General features: G+C 44.4%; 1 protein-coding gene across 1 annotated transcript in view; it reads right to left on the bottom strand.

Moving 5' to 3' along the window:
• Positions 1-17,989, bottom strand: part of Zfyve1 (zinc finger, FYVE domain containing 1) — a 76,377-nt gene extending 58,388 nt beyond the window's left edge. The window contains 2 exon segments of the mRNA XM_013017222.1: positions 14,293-15,215; positions 17,809-17,989. Of these exon segments, the coding sequence (XP_012872676.1) occupies positions 14,293-14,775 (483 nt within the window). The 5' untranslated portion in view covers positions 14,776-15,215; positions 17,809-17,989.
• Positions 17,990-19,657: the final 1,668 nt, after the last annotated feature.

The raw sequence follows: 19,657 nt of genomic DNA, 5'->3' as shown, positions 1-19,657 counted from the left end.
GGGGGGGGGTATGACACTAGTCAAGAGGAATTGTACTCATACTCTGACTTGTGGAATTGAAACTTTTTTTTTTTGGTGGTCATGGGGCTTGAACTCTGGACCTGGGTACTGTCCCTGAGCTCTTCAGCTCAAGACTAGTGCTCTACCACTTGAGCCACAACACCACTTTGGCCTTTTCTGTTTGTAGTGCTGAGGAATCGAACCCAGGGTCTCATGCATGTGAGGGAAGCACTCTACCACTGAGCCACCTTCCCAGCCCCTTGAAACCCCTTTGTACAACTACTTTGAAGGAAAATTAGCAGATGAGACAAGGACTTTGAAGCAACCGGGGACAGAAGCTGCTCTTTTAAACATGATGGCCAGGGAAGGCAACCCTTTAAAATCAAAATGTTTAAGCCAACTCTTAAAAAAAAATGTGGCAGACAACTTTCTGTGGTCATGGTCATGGAAGGAAAAGACATGTCATGAACAATCCAAAATAGTGCACAACCCTAAAAACTACTTCTATTTATTTATAGAAAGAAAATTATCTTGGCAGTGGGGGATTTAATTTCCTAGTTCAATAAAGATGTAAGGTGGAGGCAAGGAAAAGGACAGAGAGAGGGAAAGAAAGAGAGGATGAAGAAAGAGAAGGAGGTTGCCTGCCTGCCTGCCTGCCTGCCTGCTTGCTGGCCTGTCAAACAAGCTGAACTAAATAATAGAAGTTATTGAGGCATGGGGAAAAACAACGGTGACCTATGAACTACAAATCCAGCCCACAGTACCAGGATGAGATAGGCTGTGCAGAAACAACCCTGGGCTCCTCACATAACTTCTACTCTGAGACAAACAAGATCTGCATTTCCAGGGATGGCTGGCCTCTGCCACCCCTCCCGCATTTACTGTGGTTGGGATGGGAATGGAGTTCAGAGTTAGAGCACTTGCCTGCCATGCATGAAGCCCTGGGTTCGATTTCCAGTACTGCCCCCAAAGTAATTTTTTTCACAGATTACCCAAACTAGTAAGGCACACAATTCAATAAATGTTGGTTGGTGGAAACACATAAACTATACTGAGCTCCTTAAGAGATAAAGTTATGAGATACTGTAACAGTTCAGCCATGTGAATATGTAACATATTTACCACAGAGATGGAGCAAAAAGTAGAGGGATTTCTAGAATACTCTTGGATTGCACAGTTGCTCAGAATTCTTACCCTTAACTTGAACCTGTGGTTTCTGTGACTACATCCTGGACCAGATCTCCCCATTCATTCATTCTTTCTTCTTTTTCTTTTTATTTTTTTTTGGTGCCAGTCCTGGGACTTGACAGCTTGGGTGCTGAGCGTTTTAGCACTCTACTACTTGAGCCACAGGTTCACTTCGGGCTTTATTAGTAATTAATTAGAGATAAAAGTCTCTTGGACAGCTGGGAGCTGGGGGCTCATGCCTGTAATCTGAGCTACTCAGGAGGCTGAGATCTGGGGATCCTCATACAAAGCTAGCCCAGGCAGAAAAGTCCATGAGACTCTTACCTCCATTAAATTAGAAGTGGATCTATGGCTCAAAGTTGCAGAGGACTAGCCTTGAGCAAAAGAGTTTGGGGACAAGGTCTAGACCCTGAGTATAAGCCCACAACCAACAACAGCAACAATAAAAAATAAGAGTCTATGTACTTTCCTGGCCGGATGGCTTTGAACACCATGATCTCCAAATCTCAGCCTCCTAAATAGCCCAGATTACAACAGCACCCAGCCCTTTTTTTTTTCCCCCAGTCCTGGGGCTTGAACTCAGGGCCTAAACACTGTCCCTGAGCTTCTTTTGTTCAAGGCTAGCACTCTACCACTTGAGCCACAGTGCCACTACTGGCTTTTTCTGTTTGTGTGGTATAAAGAATTGAACCCAGGGCTTCATGCAAGCTCTCTACCACTAAGCCACATTCCCAGCCCCCTCCATTCTTTTAAAGCATTCCATAATCTACAGTATGGAAAAGTCAGCAATTATCTAGTCTCAAGATGATCACAGCCAGGCGCTGGTGGTTCATGCCTGTAATCCTAGCTACTCAGGAGGCTGAGATCTGAGGATCACGGTTCAAAGCCAGCCCGGGCAGAAAAGTCCATGAGACTCTTATCTCCAATAAACCACTAGAAAACTGGAAGTGGCACTGTGGCTCAAGCAGTAGAGTGCTCGCCTTGAGCTGAAGATTTGAGGGATAGCGCATAAGCCCAGAGGTCAAGCCCCACGACCAACAAAAAAAAGAAAGAAACAAACAAACTAAAAGAAAAAAAAAAAGAAAAGAAAAGATGATCACAAAGAGAGACTTCCCATCACTGTCAGAGAACCAAATTATCCTTCAATAAGGTCAGGCCAGAAGTCAGATACTGACATACGGCTGGTCTACCTTCCTGCCCAGGAGCCCTAGCTACCCATAAGCTGAGCATACAAAAACCAGTCAAACAGAGCCTCTGATTACTGACCAAAAGCCCTTAGTAAGATGGAAGAAAGTTAGGCACTGGTGGCTCACACCTGTAATTCTAGCTACTTAGGAAGCTGAGATCTGAGGACCACAGTTCAAAGCCAGCCCAGGCAGAAAAGTCCATGAAACTCTTAACTTCAAATAAATCACCACAAAGCCAGAAGTGGCACTGTGGTTCAAGTGGTAAAGTGCTTGCCTTGAGCTGAAGAGCTCAGGAACACTGCCCAGACCAGAGTTCAAGCCCCACAACCGACAAAAAAAAAAAAAAAAAGGAGGAAATGAACAAAAACACCCGCCGTGAAAACATCCATTCTTTCCTGCCTCTAAAAGTCTGTGTCTCACAGATCTTTCCAGTTCTTCTTGTCTGGAACTTTCTATGCCCTTGATTTCTTTCCTTCTTTGTGGTCTCCCCATTAGTCCCCTCTGATTTCCCATCAGCATTCAGGTGTACTCAATATATGGAGTACTTCTAACCTCAGACAGATATGATCTCATGGGCACTCCTCCCAAAGCAGGAGAGGCCAGACATAGCTGAGCCAGCCGGCAGAAGCGCTCAGCCACCTAATCTCCAGGAGACACTCCAGAGCCAGTACATCAGCCCCAAGGAAAAGCACAGGCCAACTTAGTGAGACACCTGCCTTTCCTATTTACCCCAGCACACAGCCAAATCCTCGGCCAATTCAAAAAATAATAATCAATCACTTCAAGAAATTCACACCCATGGGGAAGAAAATAAAAAAGGAGCATATGAACTGGAGGTAACTTAAAACAGTTCAAGATAGGCTCTCTAAAAAGCTGACTCACAGTGGTTTCGATGGCTTATATGGGTCAAATTTTAAACAGCCATGGGCTAAACATAATAGTCTCTGGGTTGAGTGCCCAGAGTCTGTTATAGCCAAATGAGCCCAAGGTTCCCAACATGTTAAGCAGATATTGAAGGCACCTTACAGGGGTTCCTTCATCTCTGCCTCAGTCACCTTCAAGCATCAGTTTCCCAATAATTCCATCTAATGCCTTCCCTCTCCACCATCACTAAACAAAACAGGCTTTTTCTTGGGTTTCTAGACAGTGAGCAGTCAGGAAGAGAAACTCTGCTCCTCATCCTGTGTTCATTTATTATCCTGACAGCTCCTCAGCATCTAGGGGGGAAAAGGGGGTGTTACTTTTTTTACATAGCACGTTAAGAAAATAAAATGACAAATCGTATGCATGTCTAACCAGAATTTACCAATGGGTGTGGCCAACCACAGAAACAAAATGAGCCCTTCCACTGCCCTAGTCTGGCCCTTAAAGAGAAAAATGAGAAAGGTGGACACCTTAGAAGCTCATAATCCCTCTAACATACTAACCAGATGAAGTCCTGAGGGGCTTCTACCAGTCTAGCTGAGCAGGCCCAAGAAGCTAAATAGACTAGGACAAGCAGGCCAATGACAGGTAACCCTACAACAGAAAAAGCACAGAGTGTAGTAGAGCAGCCCAGCCAGTTCATGGTCAAGAATTCCCATGTAGTAGTAGCTGAGTGGATCACACCTGTAACCCCAACTAATCAGGAAGCTAAGACCTGAGGATCCTGATTCAAAACCATACTGGGCAGGAATGTCTGTTAAGACTCTCCACTTAACCACCAAAAAGCTGGAAGTAAACCTGTGACTCAAGTACTAGAACATCATCAGCCTTGAGCAAAAAGACTTAAAGAACAATGTCCAGGCCCTGAGTTAAAGCCCTACTACCAGCACAAAAAAAAAAAAAAAAAAGAAGAAAAAGAAAGAAATGTACAGTGTCACTAAAACACTACGTTAAAAATGAACTATACAGGCTGGGAATGTGGCTTAGTGGTAGAGCACTTGCCTAGCATGTATGAAACCCTGGGTTCGATTCCTCAGTACCATAGAAACAGAAAAAGCCAGAAGTGGTGCTGTGGCCCCAGTAGTAGAGTGCTAGCCTTAAGCATAAAAAGCTTAGGGACTGTGCCCAGGCCCTGAGTTCAACCCCCAGGCCTGGCAAAAATAAAAAAATTGGATAGGAACAGGAGGAAAAAAACTGGGAGTGAACAAGGGAATGTACTCATTACCTGACTTATGTAATGTAATGCCCCTGTACATCCCCTTTATAAGAAAAAAAATTATAGAAAAATTCCATGCAATAAGGAACATTGTTGTCATTCCTAAGTCCCACTAGAATAATGTCTCATTTAGCCAATTTTTGGAAGGAAAAAAAAAGCCAAATCCCAGTATTTGAGCAGAACTATTCTAAGTCTGTAAATAAGAGAAGTAGCCAAGCAATGTGTTGGGCCTCTTAAAGGAACGGACGGTGTGATGGCCAATGACTCAGCTTAAGGGAAAGACAGAAGTCTCTTCTCAGGCTCCTACATCAGAAGGGGCCCAAGGTCCTTTGAGTCAGGGACAACATGGTTCAGAATACTCACTAGCCTCTTTTTGACCACACTCAGGTGGCTGAGCCTCGTCCCAAGCCTACATGGTCAGCACAGAACTCTGGCCTGAGAACTCTTGGGCTCTCCTGTGTACCACTTAGGACAAACTGGTCTCCATGAAGGCCAAACAGGTGAGACTTCTCACAATTTGCTGCTTTGTTGTTTTTTGTTTTTTTGTTATTGTTGTTTTACCAGCCCTTAGGCTTGAACTTGGGACACGGGCATTGTCCCTGAGTTTCTTTTGCTCAAGGATAGCACTCTACCACTTGAGCCACAGCACCACTTCTGACTTTTTCTGTTTTTGTGATACTGAGGAATTGAATCCAGGGCTTCATGCATGGTAGGCAAGCACTCTACCACTAAACCACATTCCCAGGCCCACCCAGCTCTCTTGGGAAAAGATAATCATGGAGGAATTATAGGAAAAAAAAAAAAAAAGACAAGAACAGAATGTTGATGGAAGGGGGGAATCCTATGGCAGGACATACCTATAATCTCAACTACTCAGAGGATGATTAGGAAGAGTGAGGATTGAGAGTTGTTTTATATTTTGGGGGATTTTTTTGTACCCATCTTGGAGCTTTTGAACTTAGGGCCTGGGTGCTGTCCTTGAACTCTTCGGTTCAAAGCTAGCACTCTGCCACTTGAGCCACCGCTCCATTTCTGGTTTTTGGTGGTTAATTTAAAATAAAGAGTCTCACAGACTTTTCTGCCCAGGTTGGCTTTGAATCATGATCCTCAGATATCAGCCTCCTAAGTAGTTAGAATTGTGTCAGCCACTGGTGCTCAGTGAGATTTGAAGATCCAGCTCAGACAGAAGTTGGTGAGACAGCAGCTCAACAAACAGAGTATAATAGCTCATCCTGTAATCTAAGCCACGAGGAAGATACAGGTAGGAGGATCTTAGGATGAGGCTGGTGCTTGGAAAATATCACAAAACCATCCTCATACTCCAATAAGAACCCTAGTTACTAGAAACTTTATTCTTCTAATCTTTGAGTCGTTTACTAAGGGTGTTGCCTCTGGCTTCAGATTATAGATGACTTGACAGCATGGATCATTTATTTATTACTGACTCTAAATAATAGATCTGTGCATACTTTGTTTTTCCTATTACTGTCCCACTGAGACCTAGAAAAATCAATAAACCCAGAAAGTCTAACCATTTCATTAGAAAAGCTACAAACTAGGCCAAAAGAGAATACTGCTTTCACCAGTTAGATTATTAGAAAAAAGGAACAGGACCAAAAGAGAATGGGTAAAGTATTATTTGGGTTTTTGTTGTTGTTATTGTTGTTGTTTGAGGGGTGTCGTCCTGGGACTAGAACTCAGGGCCTGATACAGTCCTGAGCCTCTACCACTTGAGCCACAGCACCACTTCCAGCTTTTCTTGTATGGTTTATTGGCGATAAGGAGTCTCACAGATTTTCCTGCCCCAGCTAGCTTCAAACCGAGATCCTCAAATCTCAGCTTTCTGAGTAAATAGAATTGCAGGAGTTGAGTCACGGGCACCCAGCTTGTTTCTTAGCTTTTGTACACAAGAATAGTGCTCCACCGTTTGAGCCACAGATCCACTTCCAGTGTTGTGGTCACTAATTGGAGATAAGAGTTTCACAAACGGGCATCAGTGCTAGTCCCTGGCAGAAAAGGCCCCATGAGACTCTTTTCTTGGTTGGTCATGGGGCTTGAACTCTGGGCTTGGGTGCTGTCCTTGCGATCTTCAGCTCAAGGCAAGTGCTCTACCCCTTGAGCCACAGCACCACTTTCGTTTTTTTTTTTTGTTTTTTTTTTTGTTGTTGTTGTTGTTGGTCATGTGGCTTGAACTCTGGGCCTGGGCCCTGTCCCTCAGCTCTTCAGCTCAAGGCAAGCGCTCTACCACTTGAGCTACAGTGCCACTTCCGGTTTTCTGGTGGTTTATTAGAGATAGGAGTCTCATGGTCTCTCCTGCCCGGGCTGGCTTTGAACAGTGATCCTCAGATCTCAGCCTCCTGAGTAGCTAGGATTACAGGCGTGAGCCACCAGCGCCCAGCATCTCATGAGACTCTATCTCCAATTAACCACTCAAAAACTGGAAGAAGTGCTGTGGCTCAAACAGTAGAGTGCTAGCCTCTAACACAAAGAGGTTCAGGGACAGTGCCCAGGCCCTGAGTTCAAGCCCCACAAGTGACAAAAAAAAAAGTCTCACAGGCTTTCCTCCCCAAGATTATCAAATCTCAGCCTCCTAAGTAGCTAGGATTACAGCCACCAGCATTCAGCTTTGGTTAAGTTTTTGTCCCTGATACATTTGCCAATTTACTAAGTTTCAAACTGTCTATTATAGACTGATGCTTCATCTGTCTGAGGACTTCCTCAGACTCTTCATTATCAACATGCTGTAGCAGATCATTATTTAGTAGCATCCCCATTTTTCCAAGTAGCCAGTGAGCTCAGTCCCCTTCCCCACCCCCCCCTGCCATGCCCCCGCCTTCTTGAGCTGAGCCACACAAAGATGTCTCTAAACATTGCCAAGTGTCCCCCAGGGAACACAATCACTTCTGGTTGCTAACTGTTAGATAACACCATATGAGATTAATTTAGATCTCAATATTGTATGAAGCCCCTCAGTTTTACCAGTTTAAGTCAATAAAGCCTGGGGTATTACACAGGTGATATCTGATCAAACAAAACAAGTCACCACTAAACGCTCCTTCACCCAATATGTCAGCACTCAAAATAATGTGTCCCTTCAAACTCTGTCCCAAATTCATTTGCATCGGGCCATCTCCCCAATTTCAGATCCATTTCACTTCCTGGCACAGGCTCTCTGCTTACCCTCTGTCTAGCCATTGCAGTATGGTCTCCACACTGAAAAGAAGAGCCAGCTCTTCAACACTTTTCTTGGCCATGCGACTTGCTACTATAATGCAGGCTTGTGTTTTCCATCACCCTTCAAATACAGGCACATTTTTTTCCTGTGGACTGAGAGGCTTCCTGTGACCTGGCACCTGTTCACGTGTGTACCTCTCCACGTCTGACTCTGCCAGCTCATGTCTGGCCACACTGGTATTCTTCATACAACTCAAGCATGCCATCCTACCTTCATTCTTTCCAGTCCCTCTCCCCAGATTTCTATTTCCCCAGCTGGTATTAACCACCAAGCCTCTGCTTAAAAACCACCTCTACAGCATGATCTTCTCTGACTCCTGCAGAAGGGGCTTTCCCCTCTCTCCTTTAATCATGCATCCTTGCATCTAAACTTAGGTTTATAGTTGGGCGATATGCTTTCCCCACACATGCCAAGACCTCAGAAGATGTATACAATTGAATCTGAAGAAACTACCTACAGGCTTCAAGATGTTAAAATGATCCCTATGACTAAATTGAAAAGGATCAAAATTTATGAATGCCCAGAAACATCAAAGAGATTTGAGGAAAGAATATAACCACAAATGGGGGCTATGTAGGACAATTTGAGAAAGGAGAGTAATAGAGATATGATCAACATTGTAGGTGTATACAAAAAAAGTGATAAGGGAACCCCATTTTAAGTGAGTGTCAGTGGCTCACACCTGTAATCCTAGCTACTTGGAGACTGAGATCTGAGAATTGTGGTTTGAAGCCAAGGTGGGGAAAAAAGGCAAAAATGAAGCTGTGTCTCAATTGATAAGAATGTTAGCCTTGAGCAAAAAAGCTCAGAAACAAGTATGTAATCCTGAATTCAAGTCCCGGGACCAGCACAAAAATTAACTAATTATTAAGGGTAAACAAAGGAGGAGGCTGCAATTCTTGGCAAGAAATGTACGCATTATCCCGCCCATGTAATTGTAACCCCTCTGTACAGTATGTTCACAAATAAAATAAAATTTAAAAAATTTAACTAATTAATTAAAATAAAAACTGTGACCCAGGCTGGGAAAGTGGCTCAATGGTAGAGTGCTTGCCTTGCATGTATGAGGTCCTGGGTTCAATTCCTCAGTACCACATAAATAGGAAAAAAAAAAAAAAAACAGAAGTGGCGCTGTGGCTCAAGTGGTAGAGCGCTAGCCTAGAGCTAAAGAGCTGAGGGACAGTGCTCAGGCCCAGAGTTCAAGCCCCATGACCGACCAAAAAAAAAAAAAAGTCAGTGAAACCTCATCTCAATGAAAAAGCTGGCCATAGTGGTACACACCTATAGCACAGCCTTGTGGAGTGGTGTACACAGGAGGATCTGGGAGGCCATTGGGATAAGACTCTACCTGAAAAATAAAACAAAAAACTAAAGCAAAAAGAGCTGGGAGTGAGGTAGCACATCAGCCTAGTAAATGTAGGGCCCTAAGTTCAACCCTTAGTATTGCCAAAAGGAATAAAGGAAAACAATTGCAAGGAAAATTTTCTTTATTAAGTAAGGTGAAGGAAGAGGGATAACAGGCCTGGGAATGTGGCTTAGTGATAGAATGCTTACCTAGCTTGCAAGAAACCTAGGGTTTAGGGCTGGGAAGGTGGCTCAGTGGTAGAGCGCTTGCCTTGCATGCATGAGGCCCTGGGTTCGATTCCTCAGCACCACATAAGCAAAAAGAAAAAAGCCGGAAGTGGAGCTGTGGCTCAAGTGGTAGAGTGCTAGCCTTGAGCTGAAGAGCTGAGGGACAGCGCCCAGGCCCAGAGTTCAGGCCCCACAACCGGACCCAAAAAAAAAAAACAAAAAACTGGAGGTAGAGGTATGGCTCAACTTGGTAGAACACTAGTATTGCGCAATAAAGGTAAGGGAAAGAGCCCAGGCCCTAAGTTCAAGCCCTAGTACCAGCAGGCACACACGCACGCACACAGAAAAAGAAAAAAAAATTTAAGAGCCAATCCATAACCAATCCACCAGATGCCGATGGCTCACGCCTGTAATACAACTACTCAGGAGTCTGAGATCTGAGAATCGCGGTTCAAAGCTAGCCCGGGCAAGCAGATCAGAGTTTCAACTCTTATCTCCAATTAACCACCAGAAAACCGGAAGTGACACTGTGGCTCAAATGGTAGAGTGATAGCCTTGAGCTGAAGAGCTGAGGGACAGCCCAGGCCCACAATTTCAAGCCCCACCACCAACAAAAAAAAAAAAGAAAAAAAGTACGTGCTAACAATGTACTATACATAATATTGCAGAGGCAGGAAAACCTGTTCTGTATCCAATTTACAATCTAGTCTACATTCTCATCAAATGATCATCTTTCAGTGTATTTCATACATGCCACTATCAGAAAACTAAACTAGATATTGTCCTTAAGTATTTTTCTACTTATTACTCTATGAAAATATCCACTTAACAGAAATTTTGTTCTAACCCATTAGTCTCAACCAATACGGCTTGCAATTAATAAATTGCCAATTCCTGGCAAGAGATCTATATTTGTAAAGGGAGCAAAAACAGGAGGTGTCTTTTTTTTTTTTCAGTTGGTTGTAGGGCTTGAACTCTGGGCCTGGATACTGTCCCTGAGCTCTTCAGCTCAAGGCAAGTGCTCTACCACTTGAACCACAGCACCACTTCCAGTTTTCTGGTGGTTAATTGGAGATAAGTCTCAAGGACTTTGCTGCCTCGGCTGGCTTTGAACCATGATCCTCAGATCACAGCCTCCTAAGTAGCTAGGATTACAGGTATGAGCCAGCAACAGCCGGTAGGAGGTGTTTTTAACAATTACACATTGTGTGAAGACAAAAAAGAAAAGGACAAATATCATCTTCCAATAGTTTGTCTTCTTCACAATATTTTTTTCTTTCTATTTTTCCAAATTCCTTACCAAGATACATGTGTCTTTTTTTTTTTTTTAATGCCTGGAATCCCAGAACTCCGGAGACTGAGGCAAGAAGATTTCAGAGTTCAAGGCCAGCCTGATTACATAGAAAGACCTGGTCTCAAAAATAATTAAGCTAGGAACCGGTGGCTCGCACTGTAATCCCAGCTACTCAGGAGGCTGAGACATGAGGATCACAGTTCAAAGCCAGCCCAGGCAGGAAAGTCCATAAGACTCTTATCTCCAATTAACCACCAGAAAACCAGAAGTAGTGCTATGGCTCAATTGGTAGTGCCACGCACCTGGAGCTGAAGAGCTCAGAGACAGCACCCAGACCCAGAGTGCAAGCCCCATGACCAACAAAAATAATAACTAATTAATTAATTAATTAGCTGGGTGCTGGTAGCTCACACCTATAATCCTAGCTACTCAGGAGGCTGAAATGTGAGGACTGCATTTGAAGCCAGCCCAGGCAGGAAAGTCTATGAAACTCTCATCTCCATAAACTATCCAGAAAAAGCCAAGTGGTGCTGTGGCTCAAGTGGTAGAGTGCTAGCCTTAAGCAAAAGCAGCTCAGAGACAGTGCCCAGGCCTTGAGTTCAAGCCCCAGGACTGGTAGAAATAAATAAATAATAATAAATTAAATAATAGTTAACTAAAAATAGACAATCCATATCCTCCTTCCTCAAAACCATTCTTTTGAAAGATGCCAACACACTATCCATAAAGCTTATTGGTTCATCTCAAATCTTTCTCTAACTTCAGAAAGTGACAACGCAACCTATGACTCTCCTAAATTATCAAGGACAACTGATAGCAAAACCAACAAGAATCAATTGTCCAAATCCAAATCCAAGTACTCCACTTAGAAGATATTTAGTCCACAATGCTGCTCAATTAGAGCATGATCCATAATGAAGATATTATTGCTGACAAGGGAGGCAGAAGGAGATCTGGGTCATTCTTCCATAACTATTAGTTCCTTTCAAAGCAATAAAGAAAAGTCTGTATTAGAACAGCATTTAGCTGACAATGAAAGAACAAAGGCTCATGATGCAATTCACTTCCATCAAGGTATCTAAGGAGGAAAAAAGTAGAGATAAAAATACCTAGCTGGGCCAAGCACTGGTGACTCATGCCTGTAATCTTAGCTATTCGGGAGGCTGAGATCTGAGGATTGTGGATCAAAGCCTGGATAGGAAAGTCCATGAGACTCTTACTTCCAATTAACTCCCAAAAAATCCAGGAGTGGAGCTGTGGTTCAAATAGCACAGTGCTATCCCTGAGCATTTCTGCCCTGAGTTCAAGCCCCAGGACCAGCACAAAAACAAACAGGTTAGTGGGTGCCTGTGGCTTAGAAGGATGAGCTCTGAAGTTGAGGTTCAAAGCCAGCACAGGCAAAAGTCTGAGAGACTCTCCAATTAATCACCAAAAAGCCAAAAGTGAAGTTGTGGCTCAAGAGCACCAGCCTTAAGTGAAAAAGCTAAGAGATGTGCCAAGGCCCTGAGTTCAAGATCGTATCTGGCACAAAAACATAAAAAAGTACTTAGCTGGAAATTGGAAAATTTCTCTAATGGTTACTTATACTGGTGATCCTTCCATGTGGTGATAACTGGGGTCATCACTACCAAAAGTACCAAGTCCATGGACCACAAATATTCCAAAGATACCAACAAAAACAAATTGGACTCTAGGTGGTAGACTCAATGACAACTCTTTTCCATTCATAATCTTTGAATCCTCTCAACAATCCTATGAAGTTGAAATGAAACTGAGTTACAGAGCTTAAATAACTTGCCCACAGATACACAGTGACAGTCACATGGTGATGTTTTGGAGGTAGAGCTGCTGGGTAGTAACTGGGATTAGGTAAGGTCACCAAGGTAGGGTTCCCATGACGGGACTGGTGTGTAAGAGACCTGAGCTGAAGCACATTTCCTCTCTCATCTAGTGACACCTTCTACCATGCAGCAAAACAACAGCATTACATGCTGACATCATGTTCTTGAACTTCCCAGTCTCTAGAAATGTGAGCTAAATGAATATGTATTGCCTGTAAATGACCTGATCTCTGCTGTTTTGCCATAGCAACAAATATCATATTAAGACTGAAACCTCTCCAGAAAAACAAGAGGCCATCAGTAAAGAAAACCATCTTTGTAAAAGATTTTTTTTTATTTTTCAGTACTGGGGATTTTCAACCACTCCCTCACTGACATCTACTCACAAGTTCACAGTACTCTCTTCAGATAACTATTTTTTTTTTCTTTTCTTGTTTTTTTATTTTGTTTTTGCCAGTCCTGGGCTTGAATTCAGGGACTGGACACTGTTCCTGAACTTCTTTTGCTCAAGGCTAACACTCTACCACTTGAACCACAGCACTACTCTGGCTTTTTCTGTGTATGTGTTACTGGGTTCAAACCCTGGTCTTCATGCATGCTAGGCTACCACTGAGCCCCATTCCCAGCCCTTCAGATAACTCTTTAAAAGCAGTTCTGCCAAACCATACTGCTGACAACAGAGGCCATCTACCAGCATTTATTAGGCAACAGATTTTCTAGTCTCATTTCATCTCTTCACACCAAATAACCAAATAGGCACACTCCCACTTTACAGATGAGAACACTAAGGGTAAGAGAGGAAAGTCATTCAGCCCAAGGTCATGAGTCTGGTAAGTAACTAAATGACTACAGACAAGCCTTTGAAAGTCTTGGGTTTTAATGATTAAAATAGGAGCTCCTGAGCAGGGTGCCAGTAGCTCATATCTGTAATCCTAGCTACTCAGGAGGCTGAGATCTGAGGATTCGGTTCAAAGCCAGCCCAGGCAGGAAAGGCTGTGAGACTCTTATCTCCAATAAACCACTAGAAAACCGAAAGTGTTGTTGTAGCTCAAGCGGTAGAACACTCACCTTGAGCTGAAGAGCACAGGGATAGTACCCAGGCCCAGAGTTCAAGCCCCACGACCCACCAAAAAAAAAAAAAAAAAAGAAAAGGAGCTCCTGGTAGGTGCTCATGCCAGTAATCTCAGTAATCCTAGCTACCCAGAAAGCTAAGATCTGAAGATCAAAGTTCGAAGTCAGGCAGAGCAGGAAAGTCCCTGAGACTCCTGTCTCCAATTAACCACAAAAAGCTGAAGTGGAGCTGTGGCTCCAGTGGTACAGCACTAGCCTTGAACACTAGCCTTGAACAAAAAAAGCACAGGGAGCCGGGCGCCAGTGGCTCACACCTGTAATCCTAGCTACTCAGGAGACTGAGATCTGAGGATCGCAATTCAAAGCCAGCCCGGGCAGGAGAGACCGTGAGACTCCTATCTCCAATAAAACCACTAGAAAACCGGAAGTAGCGCTGTAGCTCAAGTGGTAGAGCTTTCGTAGCTGAAATGGTAGAGCTTCTGCCTTGAGCTGAAGAACAGCACCCAGGCCCAGAGTTCAAACCCCATGACCGACAAAAAAAAAAAAAAAAGCACAGGGACAGTATCCAGGCCCTGAGTTCTAGCCCCAAGACTGGCACGCACATGTGCACGCACACACACGTGCACACGCTTGCCAAACACACACACAAACACATGCACACAAAGGAGCTCCTCCTAAACTATCCTCTGGAGAACTACCTTGAGCCAGCAGATCTGAGATCTGCACCATGCTCAGGACCAACCCCATCACACCCAGGCACTTACCTGAATCTCTTCATTTTCATCTACTAGGAGGAAACTCACAACCTTCTCCGTCATCCTCTTCCCCTTGGTCTCCTCATCCATCTCCTCTGCCTCTAGGGACTCCTGGACCTTACTGACATGGTACACAGTAATAGGGTGCCTCCTCTTGTTACCTCCAGAATGAGTTCTCTTTTGGCACTCCAGGCACAAGTTGATTTTGCAGGTCTGACATCTCACAGCTGCCCTTTGTCTAACACCTGGAGAATGCCCATTGGGGCCTTTGCAGGGGTCACAGTAAGGGACGTGGCCAGCTTTGAGTCTTATCCGTTCATGGTTCCGCAGGCGCTCTTGCCGATGGAGTTCTTCCTCACAGCGCAAGCACTGCAAACTACAACACTCATCACACTCAAAGACAGCTTCGTCAGTCCCGCTGCAGGCATAACTCTCCTGGCACATCAGCCCAGGATTCAGGCCCTTTTCTGCTAGGGAAGTCTGGGCACTCATAACTCTCTGGTAATGAAACTACCCACTCTGTAACAGTCACCAAGCTTTCCCCAGAAGTGAAGACAAAGGTTTTGAGTCTGCAGACTCCACAGAACTTACACAAGGCTCTAGATGCCTTTAAAAAAAAAATCTATCTTTACACACACACAAATGTTTGAGTTTGGGGTTTGTTTTTTTCTTTTCTTTTCTTTTTTTTCTTCTTCCAAGACTCTTGTATCAGCAGCAATGTTGATCTTGTTTGATGGTTTTATCCTCCATAAAGTGCAGGGAAAGATGTGGTCAAAATGAACTTCGAAGTTGTTGATGACTGAGAAAGGTCTGTTGGGTTCACAAAGAGGGGCTCATGAGCTGGGCCTCAGCCACGAAGTTTCAGTAATGAAATAAAGTGGTCAGGAGTTTTTCCATATAATTCAACTTCAAGTAACTATGTCAAAAGATACCTAGAATAGAGGAAGGAAAAGGATTTCACTCATATAAAAAACAGAAGTGTACCTTAAAATGGCCAGGCACCAGTGGCTTACACCTGTACTCATAGCTACTCAGAAAGCAGAGGCTGAGAACTGAGGATCCAGTTTAAAGCCAGCCCAGGCAATAAAGTCCCTGAGATTCTTATCTCCAATTAAGCACCCAAAAAAAAGCCAAAGTAGAGCTATGGTTCAAATGGTAGGGTGCTAGCTTTGAGCAACAAAGCTTAGGGACAATGCTCAGGCCCTGAGTTCAAGCACCAGGAATACTGTCCAAAAAAGGAAATGCAGGGCTGGGAAGGTGGCTCAGTGGTGGAGTGCTTTCCTTGCATGCATGAGGCCCTGGGTTCCATTCCTCAACACCACATAAGCAGAAAAAGCTGGAAGTGGTGCTGTGGCTCAAGTGGTAGAGCGCTAGCCTTGAGCTGAAGAGCTGAGGGACAGCGCCCAGGCCCAGAGTTCAGGCCCCATGACCAGCAAAAAAAAAAAAAGGAAATGCACACTTATTACCTGACTTACGAAATGGTAACCCCCTCCATACAACACCTTATATAATAATAATAATAACAACAAGAGGATGGGAAGGTGGCTCGGTGGTAGAGTGCTTGCCTTGCATGCATGAGCCCTGGGTTCAATTCCTTAGCATCACATAACCAGAAAAGGCAAGAGGTGGCACTGTGGCTCAAGTGGTAGAGCGCTAGCCTTGAGCTGAAGGCAGCATCCAAGTCCAGGGTTCAGCCCCACAACTGACACACATACACACACACAAATAATAATAACAACAACAAAAAAAATTATATTTAAAAAAAAAGAGGGCTAGGAATGTAGCTTAGTGGTAGAGTGCTTGCCTAGTTCTTCAGTACCATGTAAGCAGAAAAAGCCGGAAGTGGCGCTGTGGTTCAAGTGGTAGAGCACTAGCCTTGAGCAAAAGCAGCTCAGGAACAGTGCCCAGTCCTGAGTTCAAACCCCAAGAATAGCAAAAAAAAAAAGAAAAGAAAAGAAAAAGAGAAGGCCATAATATTCAGAAAACTCTCATCCTGCTTCTAAACTAGTTTGGCTTATTCTTATACTAAAAATTTTATTTCAAAACCATGGATAGAGATCTTCCTTTCAAAAACAAACATAATTGCGAGGCACCAGTGGCTCACGTCTATAATTCTAGCTATTCAGAAGACTGAGATGTGAGAACTGACTGTGAAGCCAGCCAAGGCAGAGAAATCTAAGAAACTCCTATTTACAGCTACCAGCAAAAAGCCAGAAATGGAGCTGTGGCTCATATGGTAGAGCACCAGCCCAGAGGGAGGAAAGCTAAAGAAGAGCATAAAATCCAGAGTTTATAACCCAGTCAGGTGAGTGCACGCACAGGCACAGGCACAGGCACACACACACACACACACACAATCTAAAATCCCAAAATTCAGGAGGCTGAAGCAAGAGGATCACCAGTTTAAGGCCCCTCTAGGCTACATAGTGAGATCCTGTCTATAAAACACAGAAAAGAAAAACACAATACACCACCTCCAACAGTCCTTGGAAGAGTCATTCTCTGCACCCTCACCTGACTTTACAATCGGAAGGTGGACAAAGACATCTGTAAATAGCATAATAATAATAATAAACTTGAAACCCATAAAAGACCTGGGTGTCCAGCTCTCCTTGTAACTGGGCTATTTCAGCTCTAAACACATGCCTAGCCCTAGAAACAGCAGTACAATTTTACGTTCAAAAACATTATTGCACTTCCTTTTGTCCCCTTTTTCTAACTGCAAAAGGGAGTAGGCAACAGGAGGCAGAATTCCTGTACTATGGCCCTCCAAAGCCAGGCCTGCATGAGTCAAAACAAATAATTTTGCTCTTTGTCACTTGTAAACTAAAACTAACTTTAAAATAACTTAAGGAAAAAAAAAAAAAAAGGGGGAGAGGCTGAAGGAGACAACTGGTGGGGCAGGAAAGGGATTTTGGTCACTTCTGCGTTTACATTCCTAATTCCCGGTATCCTCAACCCCCATTCCAACACTCTAAGTAAAAAGTCCTCCTTTTCGGATATTCATTCCTCCCCTCCCGAAATCAATCCTATCAATCTGATTTTCAGATAAACAAGGAAGGGGAGGGAATAACCAGAAGACCTTATTTACACTCTAATGTGTTCAGCCAGTTCCCTAAACGGAAACCAAAATCAAAACTAGTCGCAATTGAGAGAGAAAAATTAGAAAATCAACTTTCAGAACACCTCCAGTCAGCCAGGCCAAGCAAACAATCAGCCCCTTCGGACCCTTACTTACCTCGACGCTTCCCTCTACCTCGGTTTCCTCACCCGACCTCCCTCCCGAACACCACTACCACAACCACAGAGGTAAGTGCCGAGTCAAAGAACAAAGAAGGTCCCCCCAAATCGCCCCCAAGCAGGCACAACCCGGAGCCGAGCCCATTGTTTATACCACCCCACCCCCACCCGAGCCGCACCCGGCCCCCCTTCTTCCCAGGGACAGCGAGAGCCCCAGGACGCTTGCTCGCCGGGTGCTGGGCCGGTGCCCTCCCCACCCTGCCCGCCACGGCCCGGGGATCCCACCGCGGAGCAGCTCGGCCTGACGAGGAGGCGTCGGGGACGGAGGGGCGCTAGTGGGGGTGGAAGGCTGCTCCTCAGGGCACGGGTGGATCCATCCTCATCTCCTTCTCCGCCCCCCTCCTCCTTCGGTGCCTCCCGGGCTTCCTCCTCTCCTGTTGTCAGTTAGGATCAGCTGATCAGAGTGAACTTCTCTCAGCTTGACTAACAGGAAGGCATGAGAGGTGCAGCCCCGCGAGGGAGGAGCGACAAGGGGTGGAGCGCGACGCCGGAGGGACAGGAGTGGCGCGCGATGACTTCTGGGAGTTGTAGTCACATGGCGCATCCTCTACGACATATCCTGAAAGTGTGGCCCCCTAAATGACTACAACTCCCAGAAAGACACTGCCGCCCTTGCTCGCAGGCGGTGGAAAAACGCCCTCGAGCATCTCGGGAGTTGGAGTCCTTGCGTGAACTGTTTTTTGAGGATTTTTTTGTTTTTGTTTTTGTAGGTTTTAACGCTTTGTTTAGGATTATGACCAGGAAAGGAAGGGTGTAAATTAGAAAACTAATGCAATAATGTTTAGTGTAAGTGGGGAATGGCGAGCCAAATAATATGATTTTAGGTAACCTTCATTACACATCATTTCTTTAGATATGTAGAAAAGTAGGCAATTTCTACTTTCCTAATTTCACCAGACACCAAGTAGGTCAAGGACCAGTAAGAATTGACCCGACTGCGGGTAACTCACGCGAGTAATCCTATCTACTCAAGAAGTGGAGATCTGAGGATTCTGGGCAGGTAAGTCTTTCAGACTTTTATCTCCAGTGTAAGCACCAAAAGAGTCAGCAGTAGAGCTGTGGCTCAAGTGGTAGAACGCTAACCCCAGGCTCAGGACCAGAACAAATAATAAGATCATCATCATCATCATCATCATGTTTTTTAAAATCAGAAAATACACTTTGGGGGAGTTGTTGTTGTTGTTGTTTCCCTTCAAGGTTATACATCATTTCTTCTTACATTCTGGTGGTTTTATTCGCTTTTTTTTTTTAATTGGTCATGGGCTTAATCTCAGGGCCTGGGCGCTATCCCTGAGCTCTTCAACTCAAGCCTAGCACTCTACCACTTGAGGCACATTGCCACTTCCGTTTTTCTAGTGGTTTATTGGAGATCAGAGTCTCATGAACTTTCCTGCCTGGTCTGGCTTTGAACCTCTATCCTCAGCCTTCTGACTAGCTAGGATTATAGGCCTGAGTCACTGGCGCCCAGCTTTTTCCCCTTTTTTAAACTAATTTTTATTATATCACCACTATACTAAGCTCTGACATGGTTCTTTTTCTGACTATTCCCTATATAAATTTTCCCTACATAAAGGTTCAGGCTTCAGTGCCTACTAATGGGTCCACAGTTACCAGACTTTTCAGAAATAGCTTTATATTTGTTTAGTGCTTTTGCTTTTACTTCTGTTTATTTCTTGGAACACACTGAAAGAAAGCTTAATGTAGTATAACTGAAGGCCTTCCTTCTCCCCTTTCCTCCCCATCCTTTTATGTATCTGAAGATGGAATACGAGTTGGGCACTGGTGGCTCAAGCCTGTAATCTTATTAGGGAGCTGAGATCTGAGGATTGTGGTTCAAAGCCAGCCTGGTCAGGAAACCAGAAGTGGTGCTGTGGCTCAAGTGGTAGAGCGCTAGACTTGAGCTGAAGAGCTCAGGGACAGTGCCGAGGCCCAGAGTTTAAGACCCATGACTGACAAAAAAAAAAAAAGTTGGAATACAAAAGATTGACTTCCTTATTCCCCTAGGTCAAGCAAAACACCAGGTGCACTCTCTCCTTCTTGTCCAAAGGCCGGCCATTCCAATCTTGGCTTAGCT

This window comes from Dipodomys ordii, unplaced genomic scaffold (genome assembly GCF_000151885.1).
Source record: "Dipodomys ordii isolate 6190 unplaced genomic scaffold, Dord_2.0 Scaffold2, whole genome shotgun sequence".
Taxonomy (NCBI): domain Eukaryota; kingdom Metazoa; phylum Chordata; class Mammalia; order Rodentia; family Heteromyidae; genus Dipodomys; species Dipodomys ordii.
Note: the sequence above shows the minus strand (reverse complement) of the source record. Positions and strands in the feature narration are given on the sequence as shown.